The following is a 20,049-nucleotide window of genomic DNA, read 5'->3' on the forward strand; positions in this document are numbered from 1 at the left end:
GACTATAAGCAATTTTCTTCAGTATTCGTTTCTAAAAGGGCGTTTCTCCTGTCGGTATAAATATTAACAGCAACAATTACAACAGCGAAACCAATAAATTCGACAATAAGGCAAGACTTATTGCCTACAATCGCCGAGGATGGTAAAATAGGTGCTGAAGCAATTAGCTTTAGTTACGATTTCATGCGAAAAATCTTATACATTAATGCAAAAGAATATGTTTATCTTTTCCAAAGAGCTTAAGAGAGCTGACCCTTTCCAAGTTTGCATATAAGCACAAGGGTTTCCCGGTTATGCTATAGTTAGGGAAAAATATATCAGCGCGTATCGGGCTTACAGGATCTGCTTACTTGATGCTACAGTAGTAACGTGTTTATCTACTCAGCTTAAAAACACGTGAGCTGCTATGAATTGGAAACCGGTGATACACGCTTTTCGTTTTAACAATACTTACAAAATTGCAAACATTTGCTCACGTTTAGGTGATTTAACCATTACTGCTGGGCAACGAATAGTTCCATAGCTAAAACGCTTCAACACAATACGCATCGTGAATATATCTCTGTCTACAAATAAAGTGCGTAGCGTGAAAGAAATCAAAGCAGGTAGGCAAGCGTGGTAAAGTTCCTTCCTTTTTCCTACAATGGGAGTTCTCCTTTCACCTGGATCCCAGGCCAGCGGAACTTCATGTGTGCTGTTCCGTTCATGACACCTAAGGTGCCACGAGAGAAAGACCAGTCGAGATCTTTATAAATAGTCTTCATTAAAAATTAATAAGTTAACAAGAGCGTTTGGTTTTGTAAACTTACAGGCTATATTATTAGAGAAGTCTTAGAATTTGAGAAAAACTGTGTTTATCGCTTAGGTTAAATTGGACGAGATAGGCTTTGGTAGTTTGAATGAATTTTTGTCACTGACCCTTCAAATATGATTCCTCGGAAAGTTGACTATTGCTATATACAACAATAAACACGTTTTATGCAATTCAATGCTTCGACTTTTACGTTCGATTTTACCTTTCTAATTCTAAGTTCCTATGAAAATAAAGGAAACCTTTATGTATTTGCGGGTAAACAGGAGAAAATTAGCTTTATATAAATAAAAACATTTCTAAATGTTAATTGTTTAATAATAATAAAAGTTTAGTTATCTTTGTCAGATAAAAATCGCCAACAGAGTACACATTTTTGGTTTGTTGTATACTTAGTGTGAGAAGACCTTTGTATTAATCAGCTTTAGTAAAATAAGTATAATAAATGATTTAGCAAGTAGGCTTTAAAGTTTTCGACCAGCCTTCGTAGGTGTGCGGGAATATAGTGCACAAACTTAATACTTTATTTTGCATCCTTTTCCATTTCCCATACTAAATTATTAGTTTTTATTTAGGTATCTCTAAATATTTTGAATGTTTTCCTGTGGCACTTTAGCCTCTAATATATAATTAAAGTGTGTTTTTACCGTACAAAGAAACGGCCTCGAGTCTCATTTCTAACTCAAAACAGAGTTTTTAGCAGTTACCGTGAGGCAACAATCGTGAGGATTCTTAAATATTACAATTTCTTCAATTTAAACATCACACTTATTTTATCGGTACTATTCAGGAAAGAATTATAAAATTTAACTTAAATATTACTGTAGGTCTAAACTTACTGCATTATTCTGCTGTTAGAGTTTCACCTGCTTTATACTATTTGCTATGGCCTTGTGTACCGACGTAATGGAAAGATACCTTTTTCAGTTACTTAACACGGTGTTCGAATTATCGAAATTGAAGAATATTTATTTCAATAGTCCTAAACCTATTTAAATCTATTCGAATGCTGCAATAAAACCCAAACGTTGCCTATGTGTGCTTCAATGGATGTGTTGAGGTCTAAGATGAGGTCATTACAAACTATAAGTTCAAGCTCTGAACAATGTATTTCTCATACGCTAAGCACCTAAATTCAACGGCATTAAATATGAAAGTATACTTCAAAGAACGAACTAATTGCTATAATAAGCTCTAGTTGACTATGCAATCGCCACAGGGCACTCATACAGCTTTCATACTGTCACTCACATTTGCGTCATCGTTCTGATTCAGGCATTTATCCGTAGCGGATTTGCAGCGCAGATAATAGATGTTGCTCTAAAAATTATGCACAAATTATATGGGAACGAATTACACAGATTGTAATAAACAAGCAAAGAAAAACGTACTGGCAAATTAGCTAGATTTTAGATCTATGTGGGATGCCAACATTCGGCCTTAGGTCCTGTGAAACCGACCTTATCGAACTATCAAACCATGTTGCCGATCCGCTATCGACACTTTATTAGAGCTCAAACATCAACCCGGCCATAAGTATTCAACTCTTTTTATTGAAAATTAAGCATACTGAGAACGCATATAGAGTCGTATGATGTCGAATTCCATTTCTGAGTCTCATTAGCTATCTCCAGCTAATACAGCTTAAACAAGCAAGCTTCTCATATACGTAAAGCTTTGGCAAGAGAATTAAGTAAATATATTTACGTACACACTCTTGAGCGCTGTGCTTTCCAACCTGTCCGCCTTATCTATTTTTTCCTACAAGGCCGAGGCCTTAAGGTCGCACTAGCTAAATCTAGCGATAACTGGTTCACAAAATCATAAGGAAGACAAGTAAAGCATTAAAACAAGGCATATGGAGAACGATGACGTGTAAAAAGGGTTGGGATACAAGAGAAAATTCTTAAGTTTTCTTTCACAAAAGCTCCTTCAGCCAAATGACTTTTCCGAGTTCTCCAAAGGTTTTTCTGTCCTATATACATAGCAGTAATAAGATCTATAAAGCATTTGAACAATGGATTTTTCCATTTCTGTATTAAAAAAAGGACACATAGAAGGCTCTCGACACATAATATTTCGACACTATAACGACGGCAGCTGGTCCAGCAATCTGCACAGCGATTGGCTTAATTAGGTCTTTTCTCATCTTAAGCTGTTGATTATTTGACTATGTTTTACTGAGCACTGAAGCTAACAGTTCGCCTAAAATGATAGAAATTATTTGAGAATGCTTTCTGTTTTAGCTTCTAGCTTCACTCTATGCTATATGCCCGCTATCAGTAATGTGCTCGTATGTCTGATAGGCTGGGTATACGTTAGTTAAAACACTGACCCGCTCATCGATTACTATATCAGGTCATCACAAATTTGTTAATCGGAATAGTCGATCTCGAACATACGACGATTCCAATACCCCTAGCGAAAATTAGAATGGGGCATTTTATCTTGCTGTGGTGAACAGAAGCAACGATTTGTCCATCAGTTAGATTGCGGAAGCATCGTGTTTTGTGCCACGAACAGAAAAACTAAAGTAAACTAATCTGACCACTATCGTATTTTTATACCGGGCCTTGACAAGGAACCTTTCAATTTGTACTGGGGCTGAAACGTTGTAACTGTGATGCAAGCATTATACAGCAAAGTGTGAATCATCAGAAAATTATTAAGATCACGTTGCGCAAAGCTCCCGAAGCTTCTACCGTTTTCGTGTAAGACATTCATTGAATGTTGGCCCGCTTTGCATACTCTAACCATCGGTAAATTGACAATCCGTTATGTCGCGAATTGCCGACATCTGAAGGAAAAAAAATTAAATGTTCTTTACCATTAAGACTACCCATCTTACTCTTGATGGCAATTTTGAAAACTACTTTTATCTTGCTTGTTTGGTTTAAATTTAGGCTTAGACGAGCGCAAATTTCAAACGCAGCGGTACAAAGCGAAGATAAGTTTTCAATTGTTCCGGTATTCATAGATTACTATCCAAATTTATATATATATATATTCACACTTTAAATAATATCGGCGCGCTGGCAATCATAACACGATTTTAAGTTAAACTAAATTTAAAAAATAAAAAACGCTTGATCTGAAAGATAAAAAATGGAGGTTAAGGGTAACAGAAAATTAAGTAGGAAAGAGAACTTTTAGGGGAAATGAGCCAGCTATCTATATTATAAGCTTACATTAGTGAATCTTTTTATTGAATACATATTGTGACTATAACAAAGTGATATTATATAGAGTTAAATAAGTACAACTTTTCCATAACGACACTCCAGTTTGTGTAACTTATTATACAGACGATATACAGTGCAGTGATTATTGATTATTCAACATCATCATGCAATTCATAGTTTTTTTTTAAGTATCCTGTTGCTTTCTACTATCTTCGCCTCGGTTATAGTGGAACAGTACTGGCAATAGCTCGACGCGTCATTGAAGAAAGCAAAAGATTTGTGGACTGCTGTTGTTATGTGGTTGCTGATGTATATTGCTGTTATTCCGTTTTCTACATCTCCATATTGTTTTCCACTGCGTCTGTAACTGCCCGGACCATTTATAGCCGGCGCGGTCAAACTAAGAAAGATGTTACTTTCCACTACGTTGCTGGCTTCTTCTGTCAACACACATATGATCAATATCAGTCGCCTAACGATAACTGCAGAACAGACCCAAGACAGTCATCGAGGATAGATCGTATAGTATATCTAAACACCATAATATCCATATCGTATTTATATACAGAATCATCCATATATTCACAGTTTGATAGACATTTTTCTATTCCGACTTTCTAAAGATAAATAAATATATACAGAGACTCGTCGATAATGTTTCTGCTAAACAGAAAAGCGTATTTATGAACACTGAATTTCTGATTTATAATGAGGAATCAAGTCTGGCTTTCTCTTTTTTTTGATAGGATATTTCCAGTCGTCTAGTTCGCCCTATATACGGAAATGTGACTTTTAATAGTCTAATGAAATTTACGACAGGAGATAGTGTCACTTAGTTGGCCAAGGCCGAGATATCGATATAAAGGTGCTGGTAAAAAGGAACACACTGGCTACGACCTGCTGTTGAATTGGCTAGATACAAAGACAAGAGGAAGACATTTTTCTGAAGGCAAAAAGCCTGAGATGTCAGCTGTTCCATATCTGCTACATAACGAACCACCTACAGAGGGAGATAAGCGATACTATAGGTGCATATACCTATAATATTTAAAAACAAACGTTTGGCTAATACTGAAACAAGAAGGGTTATTACATGTCTAATTGCTAGTTAGCGTATTTATTAGGTATTACGGTAGGTTCAATTGGAATTTTATATTGGCGAGTAAGCTTTCCAGAGCCGAATAATCTCGTAATGCGTGCAACACGACAATGACACGCGACTTGCTGTATAGAATTGATGTTAGAGTCTATCTTCTGTATGCTCGCCATAGACTATCGTTATAGACATGAATCGAGGAACGATTGTTTACAATTGCAATAAAATGATACAGTGCGATCTAACCTGACGAAAAGCAGTGTCAACATGGCATTTGACTCATTTTGCGCTATTCGATCCGTAGTATGAGAACCTATTGGAATAAGTACTTTTAACTGTATAAAACTGACAACATGCCTTTTGTTGGTGGCTTGTTGGGTCGACACGAATAGCTAAGGCGGATTAAAGGGATGTGATGACGACGTTGAGGGCAACATCTGCATTCATGCGATTGTTTAAAACTAACTTTTTTTTGACAGAGTGAAAGTTTTTTTTTTTTGGTATGAAGCTCTTACATCGATGCTTAGGTTTATGTCGTTAGTTGCTACAGCGATTTTATACGGAAACGTTAATCTTGGACAAAAAGCCGCAAACTCGTCACGCTGCCACTCATGTTAAGTACAGATTTGCTGCGAATGTTTCTCTTCGCATCAAACATGCTGATAAAGGGTTTATCAACTCGAAAATGTAGTTTCTGGGACTGGGAACTGTAGACTGGGAATTATCGTGCTGGTCTATTGGAATATGCAGAAAAAAAAAGCTTTTAACACTTGTTATAAGCACACCATGTAGGTAAGGAGTGGTGCGTTGATTGAGTGTGGCTAGTCATCACAGTACTATCCATAGCAATAATCCCCAGAACTTGCCGTAGAACCTAACATGGAAAATGGCTACCCAAAAGGCTACGACAGGAGCATCGTGATGATAGCCGAACTTGGGTCATTAAGTGTCACATGTAATTTCACAATGGTCGCAAAACTTTTCAGCCAAACAGTTCCTTTGATTCCTCCATTTGAGTAATGCAAGCAGTGGTTTTACCTGTACCTAGTCAACCGTTATGGCGAATATCAAGTCCTTAACAAACACTAATCATGTGTGACCTGCTGAAGCTAGAATTTAAATGAATTAGTTGGCCGATACTCTTTATTTCTCCCTAAAATAGATATAAACACACTTCGCATCGCTATTTATTGCATGACGATTTTTCCGGGACCAGATCCAACGACGCTGAATAAATATAACTCAGACTCTATATGTTACCTATTTATTCCTACTTTCAGTAGAAGAACAGTGAGAAGAAGATTCAGCTTTAAGTACGGCCTTGATGCGATAATATTTTGGGTTACTGAATACAGGGCCCACTGTGACTACCGTTGCCTATTGTATGAATATAAAACTACAGGTTAAAAAGAACTGTCAACAGTGAAGATATCCTACTCAAAGCTGTAATCTTTTTTCTCTATGTTTTTCTTTTTTGTTTGCGCAACGCAAGAATTCCATTCGAACACTGAACCTAATTTATAAAAGTATTATGCTATTTAAACTAATTACAAAACATACATTCGAAGTTAGATCTTAATTGATATATAGTTCGTTTATTTACAATGTTTGGCCAGCTAGAGTCTCCGGAGTTTACTACTACATATATATTATATGTACAAGATATCTCGCTGATAAGCTCAATTAATTATTAGTCAAATTGTTGCCCCCTCATTCATGAATAAACGCTTGAGATTTACATTAATGAGAAAAATATCTGGAAATGTTAGAGTTGCAATTCAATTAGCTAATCCATAAGTTCAAAAGTTAGGCAAAAAGGCAACCGAACTTGGAAACTGATTACGCACGATAAGTAGCTCTGTGAATGAAGTTTTTTTCCCCGTGAACGACATATTTTACCAGAACAGATGATCTGCAGTTGTGCTTGTCGTAAATTCGGCGGAACATTTTTTATCGGCGTTAATTTCAATATTGTCGCCTGTACCATAAGTACAATATTGTAGTTGCGGTAGTGTCTCCAACATTAGCGCTTGTCACAGGGCCTATTTTGGTAGAACGGCAACAATAACAACAACAACAACACGTCGAAGTAAAAAGGTGCAATTTTAAGTAAGCTCACCCGTAGAGAAATGTGCTTACGGTTAAATTAACTCTATTGGCAACAAATATCACCGTTATTTACGCTGTTTTATAGACTGATAATAGGTTTCGCTCTGGACGTTATGTCTTCGATATCATTTGCACTGCGACGCCGTCATGAAATGGCAAACCTTTTCTAGGTCTGGACTATTCACGAGAAAACGCTCCATAAGCAGCTACTCGTTCTTTCGAAATGGCGTATAGCTAATACTAGGCAAGTTTTCCTTTGCTAACCGCTTGCAGCAATCTTCATTAAGCGGGTTATCATTTAGGCGAATCTCGCAGTTGAGCTGCTTGAGCCGGTCCAACTCCACATCTAGATGACAATATCCAAAAGAAAGAAAGCCAATGAGAATATATAACACAGGACACGTGAAAAACGTTTATTGTATATACACTAATACTATGTGACATGGGTAAAACAAAAATATCAATAGGATGGATGACATGGGGGTGAATATTTGATCTTGATTTTATTAGCTTTCAGCTAGCAGATGATTACTCCTGTAGATGGATGCCACAGAAACGCTGGGTCGGCCATTTACGTACCTGCGATATAGTTATTGCTCAGATCAAGAAAACGCAGTTGTGGCATCCTGTAGATGCACCAGGGTATCGACATGAATTCGTTTTTGCTCAGATCAAGCCTCGAAAGATTTTCCAACGCTGAGGTTTCATCTGGTAAAGCACATAGTCTGCAGTTTGCCGCATATAAAATACATCAATTAACGTAAGTATAGCATCAAAGAACTACCAAAAAGTGGAGCCTAGTTGTTGGCTCGAGCTCAAACCGCGTAGCGATCGTTCGTTGTGTGCCGGTTTACATTATCATTGGCTTTCCTGTTCAAGAAATTCCACTTATTGACCTTTATGTTTTAGAACGCTGTCGAACATTATCAAAAAATAACTAAACACTAGAAAAGAAATAGTCGTTTTTGAGAATCATTGATATAACAAATGATGGTGATGTTGCGGGCGTGCTAATGCGCTAATCAAGAGAGTAGCTGTTCCTATTATATCTAAATACGAAGTAACATAAGTAGCTTTTATGAATAGGTTAAATTTTAAAGTATACCCATATCTTCCCCCCGGGTTACTACCCGGACGTCAGGTTGGAGTTTACGGATGCCGAGAGGCAACTAACTTACCTGTTCGATGACAGATTGAGCGAATTTATGTACGAGAACTTCTGAGGAAGTTTAGGAGTGATTTTGCGAAGTACGTTTTGTGACAGATCGAGACTCTCTAATTGGGTGTTGCGCATCAACATGAAGACTGCATCAGGGAACGACGCCAGGAAGCAGGACGACAGATCTGTAAACGAATAATGAATGAAGATGTTTAGCATTGCGGTGAGCTCGCTGGACGTATGTAGGAGGCTCACAATATTAAAAGCGTGAATCTGACAATGGATCTATGGTTCGCGCTAGCTTTAATTAAAACTAAATGAATCGTACGTGTGCTTCCTCTGCTAGGTGCTAGTGAAATCAGAGGACGTTGCTTTAAGCTTCAATGTAGAAAATTTTGTGCTCGAACCAGCGTTAGTTCGGAGTGGATCGGATAGAAGCGGTGAAGCACGCCAAGCCATAATCAAATTACACAAGAAAAACAACTTTTCGAGTAATCCGACATGAGATTTGTTGTTTTTCTAAAGATTGGTACTAATGTATCCGCTGAGGGCGTGGCGTGTATGGCGATGTGCTATTATACTTCAAATTCATTACGGGTATCAAATGTTATGGTGTTCAAGCTGCAACGAGTCGACATTAACAACTCAAACTATTTAAAAAATTGCTGAGTCTCGACGGGGAGTATGATCCGGAACCTTACGGCTGCGAGTCCAGTGGCCTACGCATTCCGCTTCGATTATATTTAGAAAACGATATTTCACAAATCAGTGTATTTGGTATCGTTGATTAGATCTAGCATACATTGAATATATAGGATCTCAACAAAGTTTTCGAACTTGACAGTCTGGCCAATATTGTGCAGCACGAACAGGTTGTATACATCTGTTTATTAAAATTATGTGAAATTGGCACGTATGTATACCGTATAGTTCAACATGCGATGGCTCTGGCTGACACATATTATTTTCGTTCTAGTTCCGTTACGCTTTAACACACGCTTTTCGCTGGTAGGATAATATCTTCCACCACAGTTACCGAATTATCCTAATTCTTTTCGTCGGTTCGCTTGCTGTTGAAAAATAAAAAAAGCACCATCTTCAAAATCTGACAATGCCCTATTTATGATTGTAGAATAAGCCCGAGCTGATTTCGCAATACGCTTACTATTTGCGCAGTTATGAAAGATTCAGGTGTGAAAAATGCTACCTGCTACCGATATTTGTCGTATAAAATACGTAGCTAAAAAAAATAATAATGTATAAACTTATTTGCAATCTCTTTCAATGTTATCTTGACGTTTCATTGAATGGATTTCAATTTATGAGTCCATCGTCACATTTATAGATTTGCAATATATCCTTACATCGATCGATGTTAGAAAAGTACTGGTTTTTATCTTTTATACACTACATTAATTATATATTACAAAGTCCTAAATTCCCACCTCAATTTTCAATTAAAACTAATATTTGAAATATAATTGAGGTGCTGTTATTAACTTGGCGTAGATTTCCGTTTGACTAGCGTCAATATCCCTATTCATCCTTATATATCATATATAGATGAACGACTACCGCGCAAAAAAATAGTAAATTGACAAAAAAAAACCGACGATATGTGCTGTGTCTAGAACAAGCCTCTCAAGCGCGTGTGAGTGAAGGACTAAGCCAGAGTGGAACGGAAAGAAAGCGATTCTTCCAACCAGACATTTTGGCTTATATCTTTGGGGTGATGGCAGCTGTTTCCGTATTTGGCGGGCATCTGATGTGCTTTATCCTTTCCCTTCTTTTCCCATTCCTAGGCCCTAAATCCCTCGACTTTGCCCTTTAGCAGTGTTACTAAAAAAAGTTGCACCCACTGCGCGTACATAAGTAGCGTTTTTACAGCGCCTTGTTTATTAACCGGTGCGGGACGTTGGATGTTGAGGCTAGTAAAACGATAACACCAATACGCAAAAACGAAAACTGAGAACTTCTTTCCCAAGACTATATTAAGCTCGTCTATTTTTCTCTCAATTGTGCGTAATCCTGATGGACACATACTACTTACTCACGTAAGGCTGCAACTTCATAATCTGAGTAAATGTCTTCATGGCGATGCTTCAAAGCATGCCAAAATGTTTACAATTATTTTAAAGTATTTTTGAATTTTCTACTCGCCATGTATCGACATTTATCGAGCATCAAGCCATATAAAAACTCCAAAACTCTTTCAGTTGCCGATCCGAGCGCTTCTTCATAAACATGTACACGGCCTCATAGACTGAACGAGTAACACGCTCCTCGTTTAGCCGATTGCACACCTTAGTTATCTAGCGAAAGTGATATTCCAGCATTGACCTGTTTTGTCAGTCGATGGACACTGCACAGACGTTCCTATCGCCTTGGCCACTTTTGTGGGCATGGAGCAGAACCTGTGCTTGTGACGGATTTTCAACGTTACTATCTTCAGTTCAGACAACCATAGACACGCATGCTAAACGAATGTAGAAAAATCTTGTGATGCAAACAAAAACAGCAACGATAATCACAACTGGTCAATTTTCGGGATCTGGCGGCCAAAATGGTCTAGCCCAGTATCAGCCAAGTTTCACTTTTGCAGCTGCCAGGGCTTACGATCAATCACGCTGCCACTTCTTTCGGTTAGCAGCTCAAACCGTTATCTAGCAATAGTATCCCACATTACCTTGCTAACTGCAAGCCGTCGTGCCTCTGGGATCGCGCGAGCGGCAGACCCAATGCTGATCCTACCAGTACAGCTACCGCCGTCACCCGCGTAGAGACCCAGTCCGCGCTGCATCTATGGTCAGTTCTAGAGCGGTACGTAATAACACTGCCCATCTGGGATACTTTAACTGCTGAAAAGGGTTCGCACAGTTACTGTGCATACCATCACACCCGTATGTACCGCCCTCCGTTACGACGCAGGTAAAATGAAGTGACTGCGAAATCTCGTCCCTAGACAATTTTTTACGTGCTTTCGTACACAGTAGCCACTGTCGGCTTGCAATTTGAATTAGGTGCTATAAGATGACCAGATGCGAAGCCGCCCTTGCTATCATTGTCAGTTATATAGTCCTGTAGCTTTTGCCTCAGGCCGCCTACAGAACAGCAAGTTTACAACTGACGGCCAAATCAAACCGGGCGACAAGTCTAAGCCCCGCTTAACTAACAAATATAACAAAGCTTTAAACTCATTGAAAATGTTTGAGAAGTAGTAGTAGTGAAGTGGTAATGTTGAACCATCTATTCAGCTAAGTGTTTTTAGCAATCAATTATATTGTGAACAGTAAATGCCCGGTTTGAAAAACACACCGAAAGATAGCTTAATATAACGTAAGGAAGGAGCGGTAAAAATTTTCAGCGGGAGCGCATGCCTGTATGAGAAGTACGCGAATCAGAGGCGCCATCTATCTTGAGGCCGAAACAGTACTTTTGCCATTAGGTGAGTCATAATGGAAAACTGTATCTCGACATTTCTTATCCAGATATCTAACGCATAAATCACCCTACATAATAGATTATACCGTCAAGAGCGTATCAATCGTCTACGCAGACGGTATTGCGTTGATATTGGTATGAAGATGAAAAGCGCAAAGAATGCCGAATATTGTGTCGTTCAAAGAGATTTAGGGTCTAGTTGAAAAACGGCACCTGATATTGTTCGGATGGCGTACTGACGTCAACGAATTGCTACGAAGTGGGTACAGGGGACAAATCAGAATCACAGGCAGCGAAAGCGGCTTTTGTTGTCTGCAGTGCCGAAAACACTTATAGTCGGTGTTGACAGTGATCTTCGCACAATGCTGTAATAGCTGCTTCGGGAACAGCCATTCATTGACTATCAATGCTCATAGTCGTCTTTGTGACCGGACTGATTATTAATTTAAGGGGGCCAGTGTAAACGCAAATATCAGGTATTCAGCGCACCTGACAGATAGCTCACGTTCGGGCTTCGGATAACGGGCCAGAGTTGGGCGGATAATATAAGCGCTATTTACGTACAATCAGTCATCATTAGGATGCCCCATCTGTCTATTGGTTATAGGGAGTGACGTTCGAGCAGATTAGCTTGTGATTAATGTATCATTAATAACATCCAGTTGATTATTATCAAGACCGTTGTCAATGTCGTAAGGTTCTTCTTATTTAGAACTTAATCAAATCACCCCACAAAAATCTACCATATCATTACATTCCATGTTCTCCATAGGTGGCCTCGTTATGAATGTGGTTCCTGTAATTTGGATAATCGTAGTTTAGGGGCGTTACGATTTAATTGCGGGGTACCCGTTCGTATGGCAAAGCATCTAGATGGATGCCCACGACCGAAGCGTGTTTCAGCCAGCTCCCGTTCATTCAATTTAAAAACATACGAATTTAATTTATCAGCACTATACAAAATCTTACATCATGAATCTGTGTGCTGCCCTCCCTGAGCCAGCAAATGCCGACTATATATTTGCAAGGAATCGTTTGCCTACCGTTAGTTATCTCGATGTTGAGCCACAGTCAACAACTCAGTCAGCCAACTAGATGGTGACGCCATTACCACAAAAACTACAGGTTGTCAACTGATTTTATTTGGTTATGCTGATCTGCTCCGAAATCAATTGAAGACCGCGGCGAAGAAGCAAGCAGGGTACCGTTGATCACTTTGCTGTTCTTTTGTTTGTTACCTAAGATCCCCTGATCGGACTGACTTCTCGAGGTCGTAGACATATTTATCTGTCTGTTGAGGTAATGCTAGATCTGTTTTTCATCTTGCGTTGCATTTTTACGCTTGTCCGATATCTCTGATATTACTATGTATGGAGAGTTATCCGCGTTTTGTACGATTTGATAAAGATAGGTGTACAGTAAAAAAAACACACCAATATATTGTCTATGCCGGACGCTTTTGACGTCCATTTTCTCCATATGAATTTTTATGGACAAATACTGCTGTATTCTGATACGCTTTGGCCTAAGCATAGTTTCCTTTTTTAAGAAAACCCGTGTAGTATATGCACTTGTTTTAGCTAGTACTGAATAGTGTTTGTCTAAATGGTTTTGTAAATTTAAGAATATCTGCGCTTTGTGTTGTTCAGTGGCTGTTATATGTTAAATCTGTGAACGACGTCTAAAACAAGTTGTGTTACAATGCTGTTCTTGTTGCACGAATAAACATGCTCCGTGTTGAAGCCTACCTGTGTAGCTTGCAAGTCTACATTGGCGTGTAGCCAATGGAACCGGGCCTGATTTCCACACAATAATCAAAGGAGCGTATCGATAAAAAGAAAACTGAATGGCGCGCCACCCAACAAACGCTGAAGTATTTTCAGAACCCATTGACAGAACACGTTTGCCAAATTCCGCAACGTTATAACGATACACTCACTCGACGGATACCTTTAGCCAAATAGTATAAAGAGAAACGAGCGTAACTGTGTGATATGCAACACGATGTCGTCGTATACGTGCTTTTCTGTGGAAAGTCGGCTGGCCAGTTAAATAGCGTCCAGATTGTTTAAACCTTTCAGGGCCTGTTGGTGCCTAGGAATCTTTTCCGCAAAACATAATTTCTCTTACGTTGTTTATTCATTTATTAATACTATTTTCATAAATGCCATCACTACCCAATACATAGTGCTGGCTCGGTCCAATAGTCACCATTGAATCCCACATGTGTGCAACTCTAGACTACACCTAAATTGATTTTACGCATGATATTTTCTGCTCCCGAATGGTACTGATAGTACCGTTGATAAATTAATTTTATTTAAGAAGGGTGTCTCTAGCAATTTCAAACCCGAAATTTTTAAAAAAACGCCACTTCCTTCCCGTCTTTGTTTCTTCTGGCGTTCCAAGATTGCTTTCGTCGTAGCCAACCTCTTCGGCGTTGATACATTAAATCATGGCAACTATTTACCCGAGATAAACACGCGAACACATGTAAACACGATATACTACACACATGCACGCATGCATAAACACACACTGGCGCGTGCATCGATACCGATGGTCAATTGAAACACGATTCAGAAACAAAGAGGCAAGAAGGAAGCAGGCCTAATAGGTATCGCGGTACCTGTGTACCTTTTTACTATGGTGAGGCCAGCATAAGGTGAAAAAGAATCAAACTTGGGATTTGGACCGAGAAATAGTAATGCAAGAAGGATGGGGTAACGTTAAGTTGGGTCTCTACCCTATATAGCGATGTATATTTGTATCTCAGTTTGTCTGTTTCCATCTGCATGATTTTCTAGAGGGAGAAATTGCCCCGACTGTTAGGCAATCGAGTTGCACCAGAACAGGCAATACAAAAATAGCATCTGTTGCCGCCTTTGCTGTAAATCACCGGCTCTAATGTTGAGGTTAGTATTGGTAACTAAGTAGCCTTGTCAAGAATTAATTTCGTTTCTTCTATGGCGATGGCTGCAGCGGCAGAGCAGCGCAGTGAAAACGCCAACTGCCGTCTTCTCAAGGAATGTTCAGTAGTTAGTTCGTCAATAGTTTCGTTCGTTGGCTAAATAATGGCACGATAACATACTACCGCAAAAACAACGTTGTATTTTGACTGTTTATCTGTCTGCATGCTTGTCTGTTCGGCTTGTCTATGGTGTATTGGAGGTAAACTGATGACAGCAGCAGATATAGAAGCATAGATGTCGGATACTTGTTATTAGGGTAAGGAGTGATAGGGTATTTAACGATCACGAATACTTTACATGACTCTGCCATATAGAGCCAAAACAATATAGATTGATTGATCGATTGATTGACGGGCTGCTCATGCAATGGCCTAAACGAATATTTGTGCGTCTGAAGTTTTTTTATTAAGCATTTCTATATGTCATGTTCTACATGTTATTCATTATGGCTATAGTAAAGTGCTGGCAGGACGTAGATCGTTATTGATTTTGAGTAGGACCTTTCTTAATTTCCGTGCGTTGTATTCGATGCAATGAGCAAAAAGTTTTCCTAGAAAAAATCGTTGTTTGTGGGTCAGTGTATTCAGGCTAAAAATAAATATGAGGGAGCAACAAAAGGTCTTCGGTTTGAGCAGACTGCATCCTGAATTGTTAGGTGACTCCTTTTGTAAATGAGCTTTTTTTTTTTTTACATGCTCTAACCATTAACAACGCATGCTTGCGGGAATTGATTTTACGGTGAGTTTCAATACACGTAGGTGTAACGACAAGTAAAAACTAAAAAATATGATAGTTACAAGTTTAACTCGATACCAAAACAGCGCGATTTATCTATTATTTATTTATTTATATATCTGGCCTCCAGGGCATTTGTAATTAATGGATTTTACATTCTAAACGATTGGTTATGGCGTGATTGTTTAAGTATTCATGATCTTAAGCACATATTACTATGAAGATCATTACGCAGCCGCTTTTTTCATATCGTTTCGTTGACTTCTGTTTCATTTGGGCTATATTAGCATCTTCGCCAAGTTAGCGAGCTTTTATTGTTTAACACATATTATCTGAAATTACGTATATTGATTAAATAATAATAATTAGAATATCTAGCTTACCCAGTTTCTGGTTTTCAGTGGCATCGTTGCAACGTAAAACAACGCGCACAACATCCTTTTCGGCAGAGCTGATCGTATCCTGTAGACTCATGATGATCGCCATATCGTAACGAGATGAAGTAACGGATAGGTACACCGGAGCTTGTATCACACACGCAGCCTATCACGCTTTTCCACCGTGAAAGCTCACAGAAATAGAAAGCAGTACACACAGGCTCTGCCTCTGTGTAACGGTAAATCTAAAGAGTGTATCTAAAAAAACTACTGATGTCGCATAAGGACTGTCTTACAGAAAGGTCGTCGTCTTCTTCCTTTCGGATAACCGTAGTTCGGATAGGATAACTCGAATTCAATACGTTGTTTCAATCATCCGCTTCAGAAATTTACAGAGTCACCCGTGCAGGTACGTATAGATCAGTGGGCACTATGTAGCGGACGTATATGCATGTGGTGACGTTGAATCCTCTGAGTGAATCATTTTATCGAGTTGTTGGAGCCCAGTTAAAGAAAGATTTCAAGCCAGTTAAATTTAGTAGCTGATTGACTTAGCGTTACTCAACCCACTTAACCAAAGTAACCACCTAAGGGTTTTTTGTTGACGTACGCTGTTTACGGAGCGGTGCTGCTCGCGATGGCTCTAGAGCAAACTATTCATTAGTTGCGTAGGAAACGGCCGTTACTCTACATCCGTTAACAAAACAAGCCCAACTTCGAAAAATCGCGCACTCTTTTGCACAGTTGCTCCCCCACATACTATCACCATTAACAATAGTCGCACACTACCGCGAATAAGAGCGTATCACTAAAGCAAGGTTCGCTGCAGCGACAACTCGCCGCTGTGACTACGGAAACTATAATACCAGCATCTTCTCCAAGGGTGGTTTGCGCGTTTGCTAGACAACAGAAGCGATTCGCGCGCAGTTCAGCCTCTCAGCTATTGTAGACGGCTCTTTCCATAGTTTTTTTGTCGGGCAGCAGTAGTCGCTATGTGCGCGATACTGCATCCCAAATATATGTAAAGTTACGGTAGGCAAACAGACGTCCTTACCACGGCGGTAATTACCCACCCCACTACAACACTGACAACTACTGTTATGACTGACATTGGCAGACAGAGACGCGTACAGATGCAGAGAATGTCGCTAACTAGTAGAACCTTACCGTTATCGCTGCTGTTGCTCGTTTATCTACAAAACCAATGGCAAATGGGGTGCAACACTATTTTGGCCACGACTCTGCTGCTGTCGTAGCCGCCCTACGCAAATTGTTCGGGTAATATTTTGGCGTCTTGTCTAATAACAACTGTCTGTCTATCGTAACATGTATGACTTACTTGGCCGATCTGTCAGTCCGATGAGGGTTCGCTTCATAACTGGAAAAAAAAAAAAAAGCTGCTCTTGTCCTTGTAGGATGTAGAAACGATTCATATAACGTGGATTTGGGTTGCACAACATTTTCGGTATAACTAGACCGCTCTCCAGTACATCGATAGTGGAAATGCTGTTCAATCAGTTGGTGTCCTTATGATTACTTCCGAGTATTACGAACGGGAATGGACCTATAAATGGGGGATTGAATCGCCTATCCACGCACTCAGTATACTAAGTTACAGGATTCATCTGTTGATATTTTTCCCGCACGCAGGATAGCTCCCTGTTCATTCGCACCGTCTGTACATTTCAATGAACCGTGTCACAATAATTGTCATCGGTACATTGTATGGCAATCATCCGAAGTTAATTGCAGGTTCATATTGAAGGATTAGCTCTCCACATCATCAAACGGAACTATGCCCAGTTGGAAAAGTGTCTCGGTCATAAATGAGGTCTGATCCACAGTTTAACACCTATAGCCTGAACGATTTCGACGAATCGTCATCCTATAGGATTACGTAAATTATAATAATATAATAAATAAATAAATAGGCTACGTAGGATTACGTAGTCACGGAAAATCGAAGTATTCGCTACGCGTGTACAATGTCATAATGATACACCGTGTGCCTTAAAAGTATAATTTCCTATAATGCTTGAATGAATTTGTTAAATGATATGCTTCAAGACAAGACTCAAGCATCGATCATATATGAGTCGATTTTTTTCGTACCTTTTAGCCCATTTACAAGGAGGAGTACCTTCGCTGGCCCATTGTTACACCGATCCCAAACAAAGCGATGATGGAAAATGGGTACGAACAGCAGAACATAAACATCATATTTGACATTGGTGTCAATATCCGATCTGTTCTGTCTGTGAAGCAACACCAAATGGCTGTAGGAAGCGCTGACGAATAAAAGAAACACAGTTTCAATTTATAACTGATACGTTTGCATGAATTTACAGCACCGTTAACCTCACAATTAAGTGAAAAAGATCGTACAGAGTCTATCGGGGAAAAGGCATCTATCTGTATTAGATACAATCAAGTAGAAAAAAACCTCCCGTGCAGTTGTGATCGTATGGTCAAGCCTGTGCAGTGTGAGGGATCATTGAGTAGCATTAAGTATATGTCCCCAAACAGCATGAAGCACACGTCTAAAACGGTCGATCGTTACACAGTTAACTAACGACATACGAACGATTTACTTGCTTTACGTAGATTGACGTGGCAACAGTCCACACCCGCCGGTTCCAGTCTCGGCAGGAGTACCTGCTAATGGTTGTGCATCAAAGTTTTTCTTATTTTTTGCTGAAAATTCAAATCCTACTCCTGATTTCACTGTTTCCTGAATCCTCCAAGAATCCTTTTGTATCGACCAAATAAAAACTAACCGAAACGTTTCTTTTTTTTTTACTTTTCTTTAGTATTAACTTTTAGGATAATATATTCTTTCGGACTCCGAGCAGAAAATTATTTTATATTTCCAAAAAAACTAAGTATATTATTGTAGTTACAATTACGAATTTTTACATAACACAAAGCGTAAAGTAAGAGACAGCCTTATGATTGAAGGAATAAGGCTAAACAAGGCTAAACAAGACTGCTTTAGACGTCAACAGATGGAGGCAAAAGCAGACGAATTACGCTCTCCTTGAGTCGCTCGGTGAAATCTGGCGTGAACGCCCTATGTCTTCTATAACATCTTATAATGGTTCACTGTAAATGTTGAAAATAAAAAGATAACTCATTGGAAAATTGCCTAATCATGTTGGACTTAGTATTTACTGAATGGAGCTTCTTAGTAAATAATTGATTATTAAATATATATATATATATTACAAATAATATAATAGGTTGTGACTATGACAATGACTAATTGAAATTTAAGCTACGGTTTGTTGTTACCAGCGTCTCCTATCGCAAATCACAGCCCGCACCGCAGACTACTACACCAACCTGACGGCTTACTGTATCAAATAAGAAGAACAGCGAGTTACCAGTGCTAAAACCATTCTTTATCAAGATAATGGTCTTGAATGAAGCTGAACATAGGCTGTACCTTCCATACGAAGTCTGGTCTCTAATTGAGCTTCACGGCAAGCGATAATATAGGTAATGTTAAATCACGCGTACGCTGTTATTATGCTGCCGAGAACCTCTTCAGTCTTAATTCAACCTACCTGTATTCAGTTTTTTTTTAATGTAGTTAGTAAGGATTACCTCCGCTGAGCTTTGAGTTATGCTTATTTCAATACAGATGTAAGGGCGGACGTGCAGAACTAGTCGAATTTCAATATAAGAAGGAAATTCATAGGTAGATTGGTTGAATTTGTTGTACGATCCGCTCTAAAATGAAAGTTTCAATAGAAAAATGAACACAAAGGACTAGGTCTTTCCCCGACTGTAAACTTTTTATTGTTAGATAGCATTTTTCTCCTTCTGCAATGGAAGGTTTAAGTTATCGAAATTATAACGAGCCGAACACAGGAAATATTGTTTTTAACCACTAACAAAATGATGTTATTGTTTTGCGCTCAAATGGTAAGCTTTCAAATCTCCTTTTCACAAACTATTTTTGCCATCAGTGTCACAATTTTTAGTCCTAGACATGACACAATCTTGCCTTTATTATTATCGTTTAACGTATCTAACCATCAGTTTTATTAGTGAAACCATTTTTATTTGGTACGAATGAAGCCGCTAAGTTCTACTTTTCAACCAACTCACCCAAAAAGAGAAAAGACTGATGGAGATAGGTAGGGGCATACCGCCAGCCCTACA

General features: G+C 38.9%; 1 protein-coding gene and 1 long non-coding RNA gene across 3 annotated transcripts; one reads left to right on the top strand and one right to left on the bottom strand.

Annotated features, from left to right (window-relative positions):
• Positions 1-6,657: 6,657 nt before the first annotated feature.
• On the bottom strand, positions 6,658-16,023 carry LOC111243043 (uncharacterized). Of its 2 annotated transcripts, none has more exons than XM_022788060.2 (4): positions 15,889-16,023; positions 8,377-8,542; positions 7,778-7,923; positions 6,658-7,544 (listed from the first exon to the last, which is right to left on the bottom strand). In XM_022788060.2, exons 1-4 carry the CDS (start codon positions 15,989-15,991, stop codon positions 7,405-7,407), a joined length of 555 nt encoding a protein of 184 aa, XP_022643795.1. In that variant the 5' UTR covers positions 15,992-16,023; the 3' UTR covers positions 6,658-7,404. The 2 variants fall into 2 exon arrangements, with proteins under 2 accessions (XP_022643795.1, XP_086843732.1); XM_086987606.1 differs by lacking the exon at positions 15,889-16,023 and adding an exon at positions 9,281-9,406.
• Positions 12,863-18,207, top strand: LOC147758548 (uncharacterized). Its single transcript, XR_015326793.1, has 4 exons — positions 12,863-12,999; positions 14,606-14,713; positions 15,907-16,291; positions 18,002-18,207. It is a non-coding gene; the product is annotated as an uncharacterized LOC147758548 (long non-coding RNA).
• Positions 18,208-20,049: the final 1,842 nt, after the last annotated feature.

The sequence above is a fragment of the Varroa destructor genome, unplaced genomic scaffold (assembly GCF_002443255.2).
Source record: "Varroa destructor unplaced genomic scaffold, Vdes_3.0 BEIS01000001.1, whole genome shotgun sequence".
NCBI classification, from domain to species: domain Eukaryota; kingdom Metazoa; phylum Arthropoda; class Arachnida; order Mesostigmata; family Varroidae; genus Varroa; species Varroa destructor.

What these genes read in the sequence shown, in the direction of transcription:
- LOC111243043 (XM_022788060.2), bottom strand. Translation starts at nt 15,991, where the DNA reads ATGGCGATCATCATGAGTCTACAGGATACGATCAGCTCTGCCGAAAAG. An exon ending in CACTGAAAACCAGAAACTGG is followed by an intron (nt 8,543 to 15,888) that starts GTAAGCTAGATA and finishes ATTCGTTTACAG; the next exon opens with ATCTGTCGTCCTGCTTCCTG. An exon ending in GAGCAATAACTATATCGCAG is followed by an intron (nt 7,545 to 7,777) that starts GTACGTAAATGG and finishes ATTGTCATCTAG; the next exon opens with ATGTGGAGTTGGACCGGCTC.